This window comes from Mucor mucedo (genome assembly GCF_025094135.1).
Source record: "Mucor mucedo strain NRRL 3635 chromosome Unknown EV154scaffold_17, whole genome shotgun sequence".
In the NCBI taxonomy this organism is placed as follows: domain Eukaryota; kingdom Fungi; phylum Mucoromycota; class Mucoromycetes; order Mucorales; family Mucoraceae; genus Mucor; species Mucor mucedo.
This window is the reverse complement of record NW_026252301.1, coordinates 345,055-365,281: the sequence shown is the minus strand read 5'-3', so window position 1 is coordinate 365,281 and position 20,227 is coordinate 345,055. Positions and strand designations below refer to the sequence as shown.

Sequence of the window (20,227 nt, the reverse complement as noted above, 5' to 3'; positions counted from 1 at the left end):
ATAATAAAAAATAATAATAATAATAAAAAAAAAAAAAGTATGTGTAGTTTTTTTATTTACAGAAATTAAAAACAGACGAAATCATTCTGGCGAAAGGAAATCCGCAATTGGTAAACGCGTGAATTTAGTTTTCGGTTTCTCGGGCTCAACCTCTGGTGGACAAAAAGCATTTGAAATTCGTTTATAGGGAGATTCATTACGAATTGGGATTTTTATCCCTTGCTTCGAAAAACATCTAGAAAGGGCAGTTGATTCTAGAAGGAGTGAGTGCGTGTTTTTTTTGAGGGTTTTTTTTTTAGGTTTTTTTTTTTTCATTACCAGTCAAACCGGGGAACTTTATAAAAATAACATATTAGTTTTTTTTCGATGCTTTTGCTAAAATGCCTAAATTTACCTTTTTAGCTGGGTACACAGAGAAAGTAGATGAAAATGCTTCGTGTTGAATTTGAGTTGTCATGGTGATAGGTTCACTACAATGAGAGTTTGATAAGTCACTTTTCTTTTTTACATATAATCCTTCATGTACATTTATGACATTTACCCTGCTGCCAAATTGACAAATACGAATTTCAAAGTGAATGTACCTTCTGTTCTAACGGACAAGTCATGAAATATAAAATAAGTACCAGGTTGATCGGATTGATTGTATAAATGATATGCATTTGATACAGTTGAACCTATCAAGTTTCGAACATATTCTGGTTTGCCGTGTTTATGTACTCCATCTTCTAGGAATGAGGGTGTCATTGAGGACCAAGGTGTATAAACAATTGTCCGATTTTCACATCTATCTGCACCGTATAATTCACATTGGGCTAAAAACAAGATGGAGTCTTCGGGTCTTTACGCACAAACATGAGTCATGGCGACAAAATACATGGAAATAGGGACGAACTTACTTTAATTCGATACGGTTACCATGTCTATCGGTTGCAATTAATTCAAGTATTGGGGGTGGATCGATCGGTCTGCGATCTTTTTCACCAAACCCACAGCATCTTGCTCTAATGGGGTTTTGTACTACACCTAGTTTAGCAGTGTTAGCCTGTACCTTTTTCCTTTAGAAAAATCATATTTACGAATACTATATTGTATATCGAATTGGCTTGGTCTTGCAAGTTTTAGTGGTGGTGGGACAAACATTTCTTTCCAGGCTTAAAAGAGATGAAAAGTGACTGAAGAAATGAAAAAGGGGAGAGGGGAAAGAAATGAGAAAGAGAAAAAAGAAGGAAAGAAAAATGAGAACAAATAAAAAATAAAATCCTTCTCATATTTACGAATTGGTAAAAAAGCAATAGTTTTTTCTAGTCTTTATACTAATTAGGACAAAAGAGCGTAAAAGGTTACAAATATAAAAGCCACTAAACTATAAAAAGATTACTATTTTTTTCATAAAAAAGAATGTTGGACCCAAACCGAATTACCGGGATGTCTTGGAAAGTATGCGTCGTCTTCATTGGAGCTGATACTTGAATCCGATGACAGCACTGTTTCAGTGTCAGTCAGGGTCTCTTCTTCCTCTGTGGAAGTGAGAGTGGCATCAGCAGTGGCGGTAATGGCAGTGGCAGTGGCAGTCGCAGTGACGGGAGGAGACGGGGTGCCCATTCTAAATCATGTTAATTTTCTTAAAGATAGCACTTCTATTTTTTTTTTTTTTTTTTTTACCTAGTGTAAAACATAGAAAGTCTTAGTTGCACTGATTCATTATACAAGTCGGAGAGAGTGCGTGAATGATAGTAGCCTTGTCTGGTGTTTCTGACGAATAAGTAAAATTCACATACAGCAACCAGACGATCCCTACAAAATTTATCAATACAAGCCCAGTCATCCATTACGGAGATACGAAATCTATATGGAAGGACGGCCTCTGTATTTCTTCCGCATGCCTGACAGCCTGAAATAGCAGTTGCTCTTTCCCATAAAGTTGTTTTCAGGGCAGAAATCTTAAGAGGATCTGGTTGTTGAGGACATACTTGAGGACATTCTTCGATAAAGCATGCATTTAAAGAGATTGCTTCATATAATTTCTTTGTTGATAATCTTGAGCTGGGACCGAATCTGAGACATGGTTCAATATCTTCCAATAAACTATTTTTCATAAAAGGAATTGTGTGTAATTTTCGAGAAGGTCCGCAATCGACAAGTTCCTTAAATTCACTCAATAACATTGGATCGATGTCAAGTAGGCTCTCTTGTGCACCTGTCGTCGTCACCTGTTTCACTGTGGTTTCATCGCCTAATTTGTTCTTTAACTCTTTAAGTTGTTCTTCTTCTGCCTCTAATTGTATTTGACACTGCTTTAATTCCGCTTGCAAATGTTGATATTGAATTTCTAGTTCATGTTTCGCTTTCTTTTCATTGGCCACCATATGATTGGCCTCTTCAAATAGCTTTTGTGAAAGGTCTTCCAATTCGTTTTCTAATACTCGCTTTTCCTCTTTTGCTCTCTCCGTCTCCTCCTTTTCCTTCACTAGTTTGTTCTTTAAGACTGATAAATCCTCCTGAAGAGAGCTATATTTCTGATTCGTCTCATTCAGCTTTTGATTCAAATTCACAATTTTGTTTTCAACTGTATTTAGCTGGACAGTAAAAGTCTTTGCATTCTGCTTTTCTAACTCAAGCGACTCCTTGTATTTCTTGCCTTCTTGTCGTGAGCTCTTGACTTCGTGTTGAAGTTGGGAAAGAACAGGTATCACATCATCACATAATCCACAATATTTGGAATCTTTGGACACCAGAATATGATGACAAGGACAGTCGGGCTCTTTGGGTGTTACCTTGCGGTTTGGGGGTATTAAACTTGAAGAACAAGTGGGGGTAATAGGAAATGTCGTCTCTTCTATTTCAAGGCGTGGTGACTTGGGCACATTATCAATCATTGTTTGTAAATGAGAATAAAGATTGGCTATGTCTTTGGTAGTCACAGGCTTTTCATTTGAATATCTCTTTTGCTGTTCATCTACGCTTTGTTCGTTGGACATCTTATAAATATAAAGATGAAGAAAGTACATACAACAGTAGAGTGTCAGCTTACCAAAAAAAAAAAAAAAAAAAAAAAAAAACCGACCAATCAGAAACGAGCTACATTAACCGGGAAGTGTCAAGCTGAAAAAAGCATTCAATTCCATTGGCCTTGATTTTGAAAGTTGGATTCTCCTGCTCGTTAAATATAAATCTGATTGGTTGATTTAAACGACGGGTAGTGGCAGAATTGCATAAAATCTTTTCTACTTTTTACTCTTTTGAAAACGTGCTACAAAAGCGTAATTTAAATGTGTGTGATACAATTTCTTCCTTAAGGTTTTGATCATTCTTTATTTCAAAACTTTTAACATGACAAAAAAAAAAAAAAAAAAAAAAAAGAAGAATCACCGTTGGGCTATGCGGCAATTCTATGCCATATTTATTAAAAAATAAAACTATAAGTGCTTGTCCTTTTTTCTCACAACCCATGTTTGTCCTTGACGTCATTTTGCATAAAGTATATGAAGCCCCCGCCCAAAAGTACTACTGGAAAATGGAACACCATGTGCCAAAGAAACCTTCTGGAATGAAATGGTAATCAAATACAGTGAAGGAAAAGTTTGTGCACCAAGTAAGCTGTTCGATCCTTTGATTTGTTAGGAAATGTAGCTTTGCACTCTGTCGCAGAAGATAGTTCAGAAAGAGATCCTTACCAACTGCAGGGTAAATTAAGAACATAAACGTACATTTAATTACCGTAACCAAAGGTTCGGAGCAAACAAGTGTAAGATGGTAAGCTCTTACCGCTTATGGATAAATTGAAGCATGATTTTAAGCCAGATCGCGCTTGTTCTAAAATACACACACAAATCCGAAAGACTTTTTCTGTTACACACCCATTTTTCAAATTAAAAACTGGGTTTGATACACTGCGGTCATTCTGTTATTGTTGTTAGCAACTTAATGATCAAATCTCAACAAAATTACTGGTTATTAAAATTCAATTCTTTCAAGCCATCATCCTCTTATAGTTAAATGCACACTATGCTTCTTTTAAAATTGGGTGAATTCTTGCTTTATTCATCTTAAAAAACAGACGCAAGGCGTAACCAATTTTCAGTCACAAATGTGTAAAAGTAAAAGTAAATATTTCAATTGATTCTTTTCCAACAGGCACCCAAAAAGGGCAACCTTCTACTCACGATAAAGACAAGTATAAAATGTAAAACATTGGGTCCTATGTCGGAGATACTCACATCAATTGTATCTACTCAGAACTAATATGATTATTGTACATGTTAAATGAGTATTGAAATAGCACATTAATGTGAACTTCGGTTTGCCTTAATGTAGCTTTGGTGTTTAAGCAATCTTGAAAAATTCACTTAATAAATAATCCAGTTTGGCACTCATAGCTGATACTACCCTTGACTTCACCTTTGTGTTTTTGAGAGTAAAAAGTTTCATGTACCTCTTAATAGTAATATTATTTGATACAAGAGTTTACTACTAGGCTGTTAAATCAACTAAACAATCCAAGCATATGGTTGACACACGAAACACCTCTTTGATACCGTGGCTCCAAAACTGTGCATTGAAATAGTTTATTAAGTACAATGCAATGTTAGTAGGATTGAGCAACTATTACTTGGACACGTGTTATTATATCTTATTCAATGGTAAGCGTCACTTCAAGAAATACCCAAGACTCAAGAAAAGAATTGGATTGAAGCAGATATCGGCGGAATTACAAAAATGTCAAGGCCACTCATAGAAATGACAAAATTAGAGCGGTGCAGTAGCATTACTAACTCGAATTGTGATACTTCTTTCTATACTCTTTGGCTAACAGGATAGCCTCTTTTAACTGGCTTAAGCCTTTCGAACAAGCTAACACCTTTCTATAAAAATAAATCGATTATTTCTAAAATTTGTAAAACGTAAGGCCTTGAGAAAATTGTTAAAAACATTATCAAAATCACCACTTCTGTAGATAATGTACCCCAAGTTTTGATTAATAGCATCTTTCAAAGAGTGAGGCAGTATTATCTACATATATTGTCTTATGATGGTTGTATGAAAAACACGATTTTGCCGATAAACTAATAAACCGTTTTCAGTAAAGAGATCATACACAGATAAATACATAATAAAAGCTTACTAATAACAGAATTGGACCTCCAATAGTTTTTTTTAAAACTTGACAAAGTTCATAAAGATGCTTAGTGTTTATATTGGTACCATTTTTATAAAGTAATCAATGAGTCAGTCCCTCTAGAAAGCATTAGTAACTGCTGAAATCTTGCCCTTCTTTTTTTTTGACGATGTACCCCCTCTTATATAATCCAAGTATATTTCAACCGTCTTTTATAGAACCCTTTATCTTTTACTTATAAATTTAACATTTAAAAACTTTATATTTTTGTCTACAAGGAGTAAATTTTAAAAATGTGTGTAGCTAGGCTCACATTATATTTGCCTGAGATCACGCTGTAAATAACAGGGACTACACTGGTGATCACAAAATTCATTAGCCGCACTGTATGCGTGTAACAAAGAGCAACAAAAGGTTCTGGTTTTCAAACAGAGCATTTTCCCTTTATTTTTTTTTCTGTTCCGTAATGACGAAAACACAAGAATACAACCATGCGATTGGCCAACTGTTAATGTGTGGATTTCATGGTGCAAAACCTACAAAAGGCATTCTCCATCTCATTAAAAACCATAATCTAGGTGCCATCATTCTATTCTCTCGTAATATTGAGTCACCACAAGGCACACAACAATTAATACACGACTTGCAGACTGCCGCTAAAGATGCTGGTCATGAACGCCCATTGTTTATTGCAGTAGACCAAGAGAATGGCGTTGTACGTCGTTTAGGTACAAGTGGTACATATTTACCAGGTAGCATGGCTTTGGGTGCCTTGGATTCTACCAGTGCTGCTTATGAAGTAGCCACTGCTACTTCCAAAGAATTACTAACACTAGGCATTAATTGGAATCTGGCTCCCGTTATGGACGTGAACAACAATCCACTTAATCCTGTTATAGGAGTTCGTTCTTTTGGTCAGGATCCTACCTCTGTAGGCCGTCTGGGTATTGCGCAAGTAAAGGGTTACCAAAAACATGGTGTAATTACCAGTATAAAACACTTCCCTGGTCACGGCGACACAGCCACTGACTCTCATCTGAGTATCCCCATTATTGATAAAGACATGAATGACTTAGAAAAAACTGAATTGGTCCCATTTCGCAATTCTATGGAAGTACAAGGCGATGGTTATCCCACCTCTGTTATGATGGCTCATATTTCTCTCCCGAAGTTGATCAAAGATGCAAATAAACCGGCCAGTATTTCTTCTGAAATTGTCACCGATTTGCTGCGTAAAAAGCTTAATTATAAAGGTGTGATCATTACTGATTGTGTGGAGATGGATGCTATTAAGGATTCAGTTGGTTGCGCTCGTGGAGTTATTATGGCTTTACAAGCTGGTAATGATATGAGTATGATTTCTCATACATTTGAATTTCAACAAGAAACCTTTGATCTACTCGCTAAAGAGATTGATAACTTTGACCAAGAAGAATTAGATGCATCTCTACGTCGAGTGGCTATGCTAAAAGATCGTTTCTTATCATGGGAAGAAGCTCTTGACAAGAAAGACTTGAGTATGATTGGATGTAAAGATCATATAGAATTGAGTGACAGACTTTATGATAAGGTGCCTACCATTGTTCGCGACCGACAAGCTATTCTACCTATCCGACCAAAACCAAACGAAAAGATTTTATTTTTAGCAGCACATGTACCACTGACACTGGCCATTGACTCTGAGTCAGAGCCGTTTAATTCAATGTACGACTCATTACGCCTTCGGCATGGTAATACAGAGTACGTTATTTATAAAGAGGATTCACAAGATTTATCAGCTTGCATAAGCCAAGCAGATTATGTGATTATGGGAACTGCCAACGGTAATCTCTACCCGTTCCAGTCTAAACTTGTCAATATCGCCCAGTCTATTGCCAAGAAATTAATTGTCGTGGCAGTGATTAACCCTTATGATTTAATGTCCTTTCCCGGCGTCGATACTTATGTGGTAACTTTTGAGTATACACCGCCTGCCCACGAATCATTTGTTCGTATATTGTTTGGAGAAACCAACAAGAGTATGAACAAAATGCCTGTCACTATACCAAACTCACCAAGCCAACCTGATGAGTGTATTTATACCATTCAAGATTTCACATTTGATCAAATCAGTAATGTATATCAACTTTGGAACGCTATTTTTAGCAACACTTGGCCACTTTCGTTGGAAAAGTTCTCCTTGATACTGAAGAGAATGCAACATGGCCGACATTTTTGTGTTTGGGATGGAGAAAAGGTTATTGGATTTGCAGCGACCCAAACCATCAGTTTGAATAATTCGGGACAGTTGGCCTTACTGATGGTTGATTCAGCCTATCAAAACAAAGGTATTGGTACAAAATTAAACGATCATTGCCTGGATTTATTTATAAAAAATGGATCCAATATCATGCTGGGCGCTACTTATCCACGTTTTTTTTGTGGAATACCTAATGAAGAAACGCAAGGATTTTTTAAGCGGAGAGGATATTCGATTGGGGATACAGATATTTGGGATTTAATGGGAAATCTTGAAGGTTATCAGATTCCAGACGCATTACAACTACGTATGGAAAATGAGAAGATTTGGTTTGGAACAATCAAAGAAGAAGATGCAGACGAATTATTCAAGTTTCAAGAAAAATATTTTGGTTTCTGGTTATCTACATATAAACATCATGCTGAATTAGGTGATTACCATGATTTATTGGTGGCACGAGAAGAAAATGAAGGAGGAAAAATCATTGCGAGTTTAATCATGTATACAACAAGTGGTTCACATGCTAACAGAAGTGATCTCATTTGGAATCATGCCAGCTTGTTTGACCAGGACAGTGGGGGTATGGCTTGTGTAGGTGTTGCAACAGAAGCACGCGGTCGAGGTATTGGTATAGGAATTGTTGCGTATGCCAACAAGTTATTATCAGAACGCGGAGTGAAAAAGTCTTACGTTGACTGGGTCGAATTAATTGATTTTTACAGTCGTACGGGCTACCAAAGATGGAGGAAGTATAGGCTTGCAGCAATGAAATAAGTTTCTGTGTTTGTTCATGTCACACGTGTCCATATAAAATAAAAATACAAAATCCCCTGTTTCTCTTTTATCTCCCCTCCTTTTCTTCTTCTTTCCTTTATACACTCCTTTTTCACTATAATAAAAAAATGGCTCTGGCAGCCCAACAAAATGATTATTTCAACTTGGTCAATAATAAACCTGAACCAAAGGAATATCATCTCGAGAAACAACACACTCATCAAGTAATTTCACTCCTTCCAGCTTCGAATGAGAGACCTCGTTCGATCTCACAAACCCAGTCAAACTCTTTTTCTTCCATTCAAACTGTACCTGAAGAATCAGTCTTGACCGAGGATTTAATGCCTAAAAGACATTCGACCAGTTTTAATTTAGCACCAGCCTCTTCTTTTAAAAAGTCTCAAAAAAAGACTCGTAATACTTTAGCTCGTAATTATACAACAGGTGCACCAGATCAAGATGTATCTGAGGAATTCCAGAAGGAATTAACAGCAAGAAGAAAGACATTTAAGAGATTATCTAAAAGAAGACCAGATGATCAAGAAGATCGTGTTCTAATGGGTACCCTTATTTCTGAAGGCCATCAAAACTATATTTTAATGTATAATATGTTGACTGGTATTCGAATTGCCGTCGGAAGAGTCTCGGCAAAACCAGATCGTCCTATTGTCGATAGTGACTTTTCTGCTGCCCATAAACTTGCCTTTGATGTGTAAGTTAATTCCTTCTCTCCCTCCATCCCCTTGAATCTTTTGGAACTAGTTCTTAACCTCTTTTTTTATAGTACCGGTGATGAATTAACACCAGGCGCTAAATATGATTTTAAATTTAAAGATTATGCACCTTGGGTCTTTCGTGCTTTGCGTGAAAGATTTGGTATTGATCCCGCTGATTATTTGGTAAGCATCACCATTTTCAATACAAGACTTTTGGCTAACTTTTTCTTTAGATTTCACTGACGAGTAAATACATTCTATCTGAACTTGGCTCTCCCGGAAAAAGTGGCAGTTTCTTTTATTATTCAAGAGATTATCGCTTTATTATTAAAACTATTCATCATACCGAACACAAGTTTATGAGAAAGATTCTCAAGGAATATCATGATGTAAAGAGAAGAAAAAACTTTTTGCTTTATCAGTGTACATACTCACCTACATCCTTGTAGCACGTCTCCTCTAACCCAGATACCCTGCTCTGTCGCTACTATGGTCTTCATCGAGTAAAGCTTCCTCATGGTCGTAAAATTCATTTCGTTGTTATGGGAAACGTATTACCACCGAACAAGGACATTCACGAAACTTATGATCTAAAGGGCTCTACATTGGGTCGTTTCTTACCTGAGGAAGAAATCAAGAAAAATCCTTATGCTGTCATGAAAGATTTAAATTGGGAAAAGCGAGGCAACAAATTACAACTTGGTCCTCAAAAACGTAAATTATTTATTACTCAGCTCCTACGTGATGTCAAGGTAAAAATAAAAAAGGTCCTAGAAATATTCTCAGATATTTACAGAATTATATAGCTCCTCGTTAGAATGAATATTATGGATTACAGTTTAATGATCGGTGTCCATGATATTGTCCGAGGCAATAAGGACAATGTGCGTAACTCTACCTTGCAGTTCTTTCAACCTGATACCAAGCTTGCTGAGAGACGTGCTTCAATGATGAAGCGCCGAGAAAGTAAAGCCATGGTGTATCGTAAGGTGATTATGGAGGCAAACCCTGATCGATTAAATGCGTCTGAATTACCAGACACACCATTCGATGAGTAAGTTCTTTTTTTTTTTAAACAAACGAAACAAAATGACTTACATCCAATAGGCGCCGTAACTGTGCATTTTATGCAGACGATGGTGGATTTCAGGCTACGGATGAAAGAAACAGAGCAGGACCAGCTCTATACTTTTTGGGCATTATTGATATTTTAACACCTTATGACATGAAGAAAAAGTCAGAGCATTTCTTTAAATCTTTAACGCAAGATAAAAATGCAATCTCTTCTGTAAAACCCAAGGTCTATGGTAACAGATTCATGGGATTCATGTCAAATGCTTTGGAGCATAATGAAGATATACCTCATGAATATCAATTAGAATCAAATGAAAAGAAGAACCTTTAATTTATTATTATTATTTAATTTTTTTTACACTATATTTCTTAATAAATAAGATTTTCGCCTTTATGTGTGGTCGGTGTAACATATGCACCCAACCTCATTTACTATATATTTTAATATCTTTATTGTAAACCGTTTCTGACATCCGATTTACATCTCAAACTATATTATAAAAGTGCATCCGTCATTGGTTCGTATCGACTGCCTATCTTATTGTTTCCCACTAAAGCTTAATTTCATCAAGGAGTTTCAAGAATTTTTTATAGCTTCACTCACTATACATGGCAGCGATACCCCATGAGCACGGCATCATTATATGGCATAGATGCGCTATTTTTTTAACTGCATAATGATGTTACAGAAGCCATAATCCCCTCATTCATAGGGTCAGAATAGATCATCATCTTAGCAGCAGTTACTGTTTGAGGGAATATTTTTTTAAAATAAAGCTTTGGGGGATGATGAGTATATTTAGTATAATGAGAAGAGACGCAGACTTAAATATGACCCCATGTTTGCTCCTTTGTTGTGAAACAGTTGATTTCACATGGACAGCTTGTCTTTTTATTATACCTATGTAACAGTTTTTAATACTAGGTCATATTTTAACAATCCTTTAATTAAGGGCGGACTCTATTGACACCAAGAAGATAAAACAAAATATAGATAATGCAGTGAAACCATTTAAAATATATATATATATATATATATATTCTAATATCCGAGATTAAACTAATATTCTTTTCCTGAGAAGGTATTTTACAGATTAAACAAACAAATCATTTTTGTTGATGGAAAATATCTAGGAATAATAAATAAGGCAAAAAATCTTATCTTTATTGCCAAAATGGATCTTCCAGAGAGCCGTCGTGCTTTTAATCTACTGTAGTACAATCCCTAGCATACTAAACTTTGCTAACAATTTTGTCAATTCTAACTATCGGCTCATCTCCACCGGATAATGATTTATGATTTGAATTACTATGGAAAAGGCAGTCAAAAGATTCATAATTTGGGTGCCAATATTGTCGTCTATAAAAAAGACCCATACTTTGTTCGGCTTAGTATGGATCAACTAGTAGCAGATAGCTTTAGTTAGGAAACCCTGGAAACATTTGTACGGGGTGTTTGCACCAGTCTTATATTTTCGTACGCCTCTAACGCTACTTTTATTGGACTAATATTTCACAACTGCGTATCAATAAGAACTGTGATTTATTTGAGTTATCAACTAGTCTTTCTGTGGTACTTTTTGTTATCATTGCTATCATGCGTTGTAATTTTCAATTCAAGAATATTTACGACACAAATTGTGGAAACTGATACTCGTCAGGCACAATCTTCAACCGTTAACACTTCAATAGTAGCTTAAAGAGTGTATTTGTAGTTTAAATAGCAGAAACGATTACCTTGTACACTGGATTAAAGCAATGTCCAACAGGGCACACAATGAGCCCTATTTCTTGGATTGTTTGATGCTGTTGATTAAAAGCGCGACCACTTCTATTTTTTTACCAAAAACATACAGCTCTGTGATCGAAGGATCAAGCCAATCAAAAATTCCGCTTCGGTTACCTATCAATTAGTGGGCCGCCTTATCAATGACTTTGTCTTATCTTTATCTTTTTATTTTTTTTATTTTTTTCTTTATATATAGTTGTTTTTTTTTTCTTTTCTTTTCACATTATTCTTTTACACAATAAAAACAACAAATATTACTTGATTTGGATTAGACATCTCATAGGAAATTTTGACACTTATATAAATTGTAACATTTAATTCTTCTATTTCTCTTTTTCTTTACTTTACTTTCTACTTTTTCTTGTTCAATAATATTTAATAATGCCTGATAACTCAACAATGGACGGGCTATCATCACCGGAAGCAGCATATAAAATAGACAGTGGTGATACTGCTTGGGTCATGATTTGTGCTTGTCTTGTATTTTTAATGGTAAATACAACGCCTTCTTTTGCCATTTTAAATAACCATCTCATCTCCTTATGCGTCCTTTTTTCTTTCTTTCTCCTTAATAGTCACCCGCACTTGGATTTTTTTATGCTGGTCTTGCTCGTGCAAAAAATGCACTTTCCTTAATGTACTTAACTGTTCTTTCGGTCGCTGTAGTATCATTCCAGGTAAAACGGATATGTTCTTTGTACAAATCATGTACTTATCATTTCTATAGTGGTACCTTATAGGTTATTCTTTGACTTTCTCCGAAACTGGAACTAGTTTTATTGGTGATTCAAGTAAATACCTCTTTAATACTTTGCATAGCAATATCCTAAATTTATCTATTTTGATAGCTCACTTTTTGTTAAGAGGTGTCGGAATGAAACCAATACCTGGCCAAACCATCCCCGCTTCCGCTTTTATGATTTTCCAAAACATGTTTGCTGCCCTAACACCAGGTAAGGAATATTTAATTTAAAATTTCTAAAAAAAATAAATGTCTCATGCCCATTTGATGTTTAGCTCTTGCGTTTGGATCGGCAGCTGAACGTATGTCGGTATGTTTCCACCCCTTATTTTTACAAATCTCCCATCACAAGGCTAACTTGAGTTATTTTAGCTTGGTCCGGCGATCATCTTTATCTTTGTATGGACAACTTTAGTTTACGGTAAACTTTAACTTTTCTTTTATGAAACTTAACTTGTTACTCACTGATTTCACAGACGTCATCACATGTTGGCTTTGGAATTCAAATGGTTGGCTTTATAAGCTTGGCTGTATCGATTATGCTGGGTATGGTGATTCGAGCTATTTTTTCGCTCCTCTTTTTTTACTAACAAATTCATTTTATAGCGGTATACCTGTACATATTTCAAGTGGGTTAGCAGCAGGTAAAAGAAAAAAAAAAGACAATAAGACAAAATATATATTTAGTTAAACTAATACCCATTCATAGTTGCTTATGCCATGGTGCTTGGAAAACGTCGTGATTATAATGAAAATGTAAATACTCCTCACAATGTATCATTTGTCTTTCTCGGTTTAGCTCTCATGTGGTTCGGTAAGACATACAAATAATTATGGGTTTTTTTTCATATTGATATTTATTGTTTTACCTAATTTAGGTTGGTTCGCATTTAATGCCGGTAGCGCATTAGCCGCCAATGCTCGTAGTGTCAACTCACTTGTCTGCACTCATCTTTCCGCGTGTACTGCTGCTGTGGTTTGGGTTCTTTTAGACTATCGTCAAACGCGTAAATGGAGTATAATCGGCCTTTGTACTGGTGCAGTCGCCGGTCTTGCTACCATTACTCCTGGCTCCGGATTTGTATCACCTTCAAGCTCACTTGCATTTGGTGCTATTGGTGCCCTTATTTGTTATGTAGCAATTCACTATAAGCACAAAATGAGAATTGACGATTGCCTCGATGTATTTGGTGGTAAATATTTACAATCACACAAAGAAACTTTATTTTTAACTCGGATTGTCTTTTTTAGTTCATTACGTTGGTGGACTTGTAGGCCTGATTTTGACAGGTATCTTTGCTCAACAAGATATTATTGCTCTTGGTTATCCCGAAGGTACATCTTATGATATCATTCCAAAAGGTGGTTGGTTAGATGGCAACTGGATGCTCGTACCTTACCAGCTTGCAGGAATTGCTGCTGTTTCTGCTTGGTCCTTTGTAGTCACGTATGTTACGAAGCATAAAATCATGCAAAAAAAAACACTAAAAATAACCTTATTTCTTTTGCATATAATAGTTACATCATCTTACTTGTCATCAATATGATCCCATCACTCTATTTACGTTTAGCTGATGAAGATGAGATTATTGGTACTGATTGGGCTGAAATGGGTGAACGTGCTTATGCCTACCTTCCCTTTGACGAAGAAATCAACTCACGTAGCAGCAATGAAGATAATTCAAACGTGGTGATAGATGCCCGTTCTCAATCCAGTCGAAATAAGAGTCCTCGTCTAAGCAAACTCAAAAAGCTATTGATGGTCGACCGAACAACTGTCATTAAGGGAGTTCCTGATTTAATTGAGAAGCCAGTACTCGATTATGGTCAACAAAAAGATTTAGGTGCATACCCATTAAACTCATTTGCTAAACCGACTGGCGGAGATCTTTTACAGAAGGCGCCTACCAAAGTCCAAGAAGAACATCGGGAACATGAACCTGTTGAATTCAATCACCATCCCATGTCTTATAATGACAGTAACAAAACTGTTCATGTAGAAAATGTTGCCTCTATGCCATCAGGTTCAAGCACAGGAAGTTCAGAAAAATAATTTTCCGGTATCCTTAACTCATCATTCCAACCTCTCACTTGTATATTCCCTCGTACCATTTTTCTTACTCATATATCATTTTTATTTTATTTTTTATTTACTTTCTATTTGCTAAACAAAAAGCCCCAATCTTCCAAGTCATCTTTTTTTGTGATGATTTCAAATTCTAATAGTAAATAAACATTGAAATTTCTAAAACCAGGAATGTTGTTGTCACATACTTATTCAAACATTTTTGTCTTTTTGTTACTGCCAACGTCAAATAAAAATTTTTTTTTAAGGAAAATAAGATAAAAATTAGAGTGATCAATAATAATTTTCATACAGCATGTATTCACGAAAAAAAAAAAAAAAAAAAAGTAAAATAGAGGAAAAAAAAAAAAAAAAAAAAAAAAAAAAAAAAAAGAGTTACTTTATATACAAATGTGGATCAAATGCCAAAATTCAGACATAATCTCAACTCAAATGCTTCTATCCAAGGTTATTATATTTGAACAGTCGAGTGTAAAATCACACGCGTTACTCATTCTCCTTGTTATTAATATTTTTAATCATTTAATACTTTTTTCTTCTTCCTCTTTCCTACATTCCTTTTCTCGTCCCTTTTCTATACCATGTCGGATCAAACCTACCAATCTAGTATTGATTGGAAGGCATCTTCTGATCAACTGGCTAGACCCACAAAAATAAAAACCGCGTACCCGGTTTCTACTATCACATATACAGATTATATAACATCTACTATAAACGGACTTCAACCTACTTCAAACGCATACGAAGCAACAAGTTACGCAGAGGATTTATGGGAGCATCGAATCCATCGCTTTTTACCTGTGATACTTGCCTTTGCCATCATTGGTATTCTGACGGTATTAGGTAGCCTCGTATACTTAGCCTATCGTTTCTACCAAGCCAACCGTTCATCTCGACTACGACGACGCCGCCGTCGAGATGCCGAAGAAACACTGAACTTTGAAGATGAAAATAACAAAAAAGCAGGTAGTCCAATTAGCACCACTCTGTCAAATATCATACCATGGCTTGCTATACCTTCTCCTCAACATCCCACTGAACCATGTGCGAGCCATCAACAGCAGCAGCAACAGCAACGCGAGCCTATTCGTTATGAAAAGTCAGACCTGAATCGCATCATGCTAGCAGATAGTCGCACAGCACGACGTCCATCTGCTGCTCCATCTTGGTTAACAAAGATTTTGCCAAACAAATTTAGGTCCACACCCAGACATATGTCTTTACCCATTTTGAACAATCGTCCTACAATTGATAATTTAAATGTTCCTATCTCATCCACATTTAAACCGATTGATAAATCCTTTCTCACGTTAGTACCTAGGTCCGAGATATGGCTGGATCCTAACCGTAGAAGAGGCGTGGATGAGCTGGATATATGGGAACGAAAGAAGAGTGGGACAATTGTGGTCCCTGAAGAGGTATTACCTGCACCGCTAATGTGGAGATTCCCGTCAGCTTCAGCGTATCCAGATTCACCAGATTCGGTTGATAGAGGGTTTGCCGCAGGTGGGTCAAATAGAAGATCTATTCATATCGAAAGTAGGCGTTCTTCTACGACAATGCAGGAAACTCTACATAAAAATACTGCAAGTTGTGGTAAATCTGAGGTAAGTTAGTGGGCATGCCATTGAACAACGAATAAAAGTTTACTTAATTTTTTTTTCGTGAAGTCAACGCGATATGAAGAGGAGTTCGATAATCCTACAGTATCCCCTGAGTCTATAAGTTATCCAAATGCACTTAGTTATCATCAAGAAGAAGAGGAGGAGCAGGAAGACGATAATTTCTCAAGATTTGCAATCACAGTGAAGCTACCAAAATCACAAATACAAAAGGAAGCAGAATCTAGTACGAGCGATGTGAGACTGGCAAGACAAGTGCTCGAAACAAGTCGCATAAAGAACAGTAGTAGCCAATGGCTTCACTTTTCTGGCAGCAAAAGCTTTTAACAAAAACAAAAAAAATTAGAAACTGAACCCCTCTTTAACTTTCTCCAGTTTTATCGCCTCCCTCTTATTTTTGTATTTTAATACTATATATTTACTCCAAATCTATTATCCTGTAACAATAATATAACACTAGATTAAAAAAAAAAAAAAAAAAAAAAAAAAAGAAAAAGCCCAGCAAACGTTATTGAAGAAATGTGTGAATGTGTATGTATTTTTTGTTTTTGTTTTTTTTTTTTTTAAAAAAAAAAAGGGGGAATGGGGGTTAAAAATGATATACAAATATGTTTTAATGCAAATGGAAGGCGTATCTTGTCATGGTATCCAATCTTTCAGAAGAGAAGTATAAGGTCAACAGAATGAACTGATTGGCCATCTCGGCGTCATCTTTACACATTCGGTCAAATGATTCGCGTGTCAATTTCCAATAAACAGAATCTTGTTCTGCGAGTAATGATCGTGTACGGATACGACTACCGATAAACATACCCATTTCTCCAACCACTGTGCCTGGCAATATTGTTTCCACTGTCACCTGTTCCTTCAAGACGTGCATTAGGCTGCGTAATGATCCTTGCTCGAGCACAAGAAGATATTCACATGGATCTCCTTCACGATAAATTGTATGGTCTTTGTCACATGTAGTTCTTTCAAAGTATTTGCTTAACTTATGGAAAAATTCGATTTGGACATTGCCTTGGCCAATCTCACCAAATGCTTGGACAAGGATAAGTGTAGGCTGAGTAGTGTTACTGTGAACAATAGGCGAGTGGGCTTCTATAATAATAAATAAGGTTAAATTAAATAGGTAACATCAAGTAAAAATTCATCATTTACCACTAAATACATGATGAATTGCATTTGTCACCATATGATGACGAGGAGACCCGGCAGATGCTAATCTATCCGAGAAGGAATATGGTTTATTTGTTATAGGTACACTGGCAGCAGGAGTCCCGGATAAAACTAGATGAAAAAAAAAAAGGTGACATGTTAGATGATAAGATAAATTCCGATAATGATAAAGATTTTACCTTGCAGATGGTTCGGTTTCTTTTCGAAAAAGGTAGTTAATAAAACATTTTCACACCATTCGAGAGCATCATTGATATATTCAAAGCATTTGAGATCGCCTTCATCGTGTTGCTGAGCATGATCAACCCAAATACCTGCCTTCATCAAGGCTTTTTCCTCATCTGATTTGCGCGCAACATTACACACAATCATGTAGACCTGACGAGCACGCAATAAGCGACGAATACGAACAAAGGCCTCGGCGGCACTGAAATCCAAACCCTGTACAAGCTGGAGATCAAGGATCAAGAATCGGATCGGGTGTTTATCCCATTCATGTTCGTCCAACATTTCACGAATCGCACGCTCCACCTGGTCAATGGTTCCAAAAAAGAGGTAACCCTGTAGTTTTACAACCTGAATTTGTCCGCCTACTTCTTTTAAGAATTTTTCTTGACGATATAATCTTCGGACAGTAGATCTCATATATTGACCAGTATAGGTGGCCCTGATAGCTTCACTTCGGCGTGCATTTTGGACAACGAAAAAAACGCAAGCCATGATAATACCAACTAAGATACCTTCAACAAAGCCCAATGCAGCCATACAAGCAATAATGGCACATATCGTAATGTATTCGAGATAATGCACAGAGTTCCAAGTATCGACAAGGGCCTCTTTAAGCAAGTCCAAACCGAGATGGAAAATTAAACTACCAACGACCATGACGGGAATATATCCAACAATCCACGGGCCAACCATCCAAAGAATGGCCGTTGCACCTGCCAACATCAAACCTGCTACTCTGCTATCTCCACCCGAACGAATAAAAAGCAAGGAGTTTGTATATACAAGATAATCTTATCATGGGAAAATTTAAAAAGATTAGACTCTTATCACACTTCTTAAAAAAAAAAGATTCATGTGAAACTTACTTTGAACAGAACCAAATAAACCTGAAACGGCATTTGAAATACCATGAGCAACTAATTCTCTATTTACATCGACATCGTCTTTATTTGTAGAGACACCCAAGGCAGGTACGTTGATTGGGACATGCAAAACACCTGATTGAAACGGTTAGAATAATAAGGGTGCAAAATAGTGTTTGTGAACAACTTACCAAAAAAGGTTAATGCCAGCATAGCAGGGATAGTCTCAGCAACTGCTTTCCAATCCACCAATTTGAAATTGTAATAGGTATAGAAATGCCAAAAAGGTGTATTGTTTTCAACTAACGGGAAAATCCATCCTGCATCTCTTACTGCCTGCACGTCCAAACCGAATATAAACACAAAGATATAAAAGGCAATTGGTAACACCATAAAAAATACAGGTACCACCATTGGAGATGCAATACGGTGTTGAATTATTCTCAGCAAAATTGCGACAGCCAATGCGGAGGACCATAATGAAAGCACATGAAAATCCATAAAGACCTTTCTGAACATTGGAATGGTGTACTCAATACTACTTTCTAGTCTCCCTGAAACTTCAATACCTGTTGCAACCAAGAACCAACCGACACCACCAATTGTACCGACCAAGATGTGACGAGGAAAGAAACCAATCAATGAACCCAATTTCAATGCACCCAGCAAAAAAAACGCCAGACCTGTCATGATACTACTGAGTGCAAAGGCAACCAATGTTGAGGGTATAACTACGGTGGGATTATCTTGTCCAGCAACTGACACAATTTTCTCGGCTCTAATGACATACATTGTTTAATTTACCTGAAACTTGAAAAGAGATAGAAAATAGAAAAAGATAAGGAAGAAAAAAAAAAGGGTTTCAAACTTACATGATGTGTAAAAATGGAACAACTGTATCCAGTATTAATAACTTGTATACGAAATAAAACTAAACACTGCTATTATTATTATTTACCTTCAATCATCATACTGAAATGTAAAATTTTATCATTTAGTTTCACATCATGGCTGATATAATATACACTCTTTAGCTTACCTTCCATTTCCTCCCTTAAATGCACTTCCGCCACATGAATACACAATCTGAGAAATGATACAACTATGACAATATTATTAGCAAATATTTACTTATTCTGAATTTGAATTTACCTGACAAAGAACATGGATATGCCTTCGGGACCAAACGAAGCAAATATAGGATTGTTTAGAGGAAAAGTGATCATACCGTAAGAGATAGCATCCAATAGATTGAGCAGTAGACCTAGGATGACTGCAGGTATATAACCAATTGGCTGTGTGAAACATGTAATCCAGCTTTGTGGATCTGAAAGTTTATTTTTGATCTGACAAAACTCTTTAGGACCTTTTCGCTGGTTATCCAAAGGATGTGTAGGTTCTTGATCACTACCTAATTCTGGATCTGTTAATGTTGCTGAACTGTTATTGGTTGTGGAATTATAATCTTTAGATTTGTGTCTCTTGATTAAAGGCTCCCTTTCGCGGCTGTCTTTCTTCAACAGATGTGACAAGATGGAATGTGTCGTGCTAGGTGACACGGGGGTTACCGGACTTACAAGGTAATCATTATCGCCGCTTTGTCTTCTACTTTGACTAGGTGAGTTAGCAGGACTTGATTCAGCCATATATCTATCACCCAACGCCAAAGAATGAGCACGGATAGATTCTATAGATGCGGAATAAAGTCTATCTCCTGTACATGATCATATGAGTATTATGCAATGTCATTCTATAAGAGGCAACACTTACCAGGCTCAATGTTGATATGAGAGGAA

General features: G+C 36.4%; 8 protein-coding genes across 8 annotated transcripts; 5 read left to right on the top strand and 3 right to left on the bottom strand.

The window, feature by feature from the left end:
• Positions 1-2: 2 nt before the first annotated feature.
• On the bottom strand, positions 3-1,266 carry EV154DRAFT_91488 (velvet factor-domain-containing protein). Its single transcript, XM_051607839.1, has 6 exons — positions 1,080-1,266; positions 900-1,026; positions 542-841; positions 395-470; positions 319-334; positions 3-254 (listed from the first exon to the last, which is right to left on the bottom strand). Exons 1-6 carry the CDS (start codon positions 1,141-1,143, stop codon positions 82-84), a joined length of 756 nt encoding a protein of 251 aa, XP_051460889.1. The 5' UTR covers positions 1,144-1,266; the 3' UTR covers positions 3-81.
• EV154DRAFT_91487 (uncharacterized protein) lies at positions 1,267-3,044 on the bottom strand. Its single transcript, XM_051607838.1, has 2 exons — positions 1,666-3,044; positions 1,267-1,606 (listed from the first exon to the last, which is right to left on the bottom strand). Exons 1-2 carry the CDS (start codon positions 3,009-3,011, stop codon positions 1,390-1,392), a joined length of 1,563 nt encoding a protein of 520 aa, XP_051460888.1. The 5' UTR covers positions 3,012-3,044; the 3' UTR covers positions 1,267-1,389.
• A 286-nt stretch (positions 3,045-3,330) lies between these two features.
• Positions 3,331-4,738, top strand: EV154DRAFT_549163 (uncharacterized protein; the record flags this gene model as incomplete). Its single annotated transcript, XM_051604852.1, has 5 exons — positions 3,331-3,595; positions 3,625-3,687; positions 3,732-3,756; positions 4,366-4,444; positions 4,568-4,738. The coding sequence occupies exons 1-5, from the start codon at positions 3,556-3,558 to the stop codon at positions 4,736-4,738; spliced, it is 378 nt and encodes a 125-aa protein (XP_051460887.1). The 5' UTR covers positions 3,331-3,555.
• An 892-nt stretch (positions 4,739-5,630) lies between these two features.
• Positions 5,631-8,132, top strand: EV154DRAFT_536645 (glycoside hydrolase superfamily; the record flags this gene model as incomplete). Its single annotated transcript, XM_051604152.1, has 1 exon — positions 5,631-8,132. One exon carries the CDS (start codon positions 5,631-5,633, stop codon positions 8,130-8,132), a length of 2,502 nt encoding a protein of 833 aa, XP_051460886.1.
• Positions 8,133-8,210: 78 nt separating this feature from the next.
• On the top strand, positions 8,211-10,358 carry EV154DRAFT_498809 (uncharacterized protein). The gene is made up of 6 exons (XM_051600408.1): positions 8,211-8,844; positions 8,917-9,031; positions 9,082-9,237; positions 9,298-9,600; positions 9,655-9,902; positions 9,956-10,358. The coding sequence occupies exons 1-6, from the start codon at positions 8,261-8,263 to the stop codon at positions 10,251-10,253; spliced, it is 1,704 nt and encodes a 567-aa protein (XP_051460885.1). The 5' UTR covers positions 8,211-8,260; the 3' UTR covers positions 10,254-10,358.
• Positions 10,359-12,092: 1,734 nt separating this feature from the next.
• EV154DRAFT_478449 (ammonium transporter AmtB-like domain-containing protein) lies at positions 12,093-14,506 on the top strand (the record flags this gene model as incomplete). Its single annotated transcript, XM_051598187.1, has 11 exons — positions 12,093-12,203; positions 12,287-12,388; positions 12,439-12,502; positions 12,560-12,664; positions 12,729-12,763; positions 12,869-12,999; positions 13,060-13,097; positions 13,163-13,267; positions 13,332-13,646; positions 13,705-13,900; positions 13,972-14,506. The coding sequence occupies 11 exons, from the start codon at positions 12,093-12,095 to the stop codon at positions 14,504-14,506; spliced, it is 1,737 nt and encodes a 578-aa protein (XP_051460884.1).
• A 614-nt stretch (positions 14,507-15,120) lies between these two features.
• Positions 15,121-16,155, top strand: EV154DRAFT_415255 (uncharacterized protein; the record flags this gene model as incomplete). Its single annotated transcript, XM_051595651.1, has 2 exons — positions 15,121-15,451; positions 15,665-16,155. The coding sequence occupies 2 exons, from the start codon at positions 15,121-15,123 to the stop codon at positions 16,153-16,155; spliced, it is 822 nt and encodes a 273-aa protein (XP_051460883.1).
• A 619-nt stretch (positions 16,156-16,774) lies between these two features.
• EV154DRAFT_415213 (sulfate transporter family-domain-containing protein) lies at positions 16,775-20,077 on the bottom strand (the record flags this gene model as incomplete). Its single annotated transcript, XM_051595647.1, has 9 exons — positions 16,775-17,262; positions 17,323-17,451; positions 17,520-18,359; positions 18,435-18,566; positions 18,623-19,209; positions 19,304-19,325; positions 19,390-19,403; positions 19,471-19,533; positions 19,584-20,077. 9 exons carry the CDS (start codon positions 20,075-20,077, stop codon positions 16,775-16,777), a joined length of 2,769 nt encoding a protein of 922 aa, XP_051460882.1.
• Between the last annotated feature and the right edge of the window lie 150 nt (positions 20,078-20,227).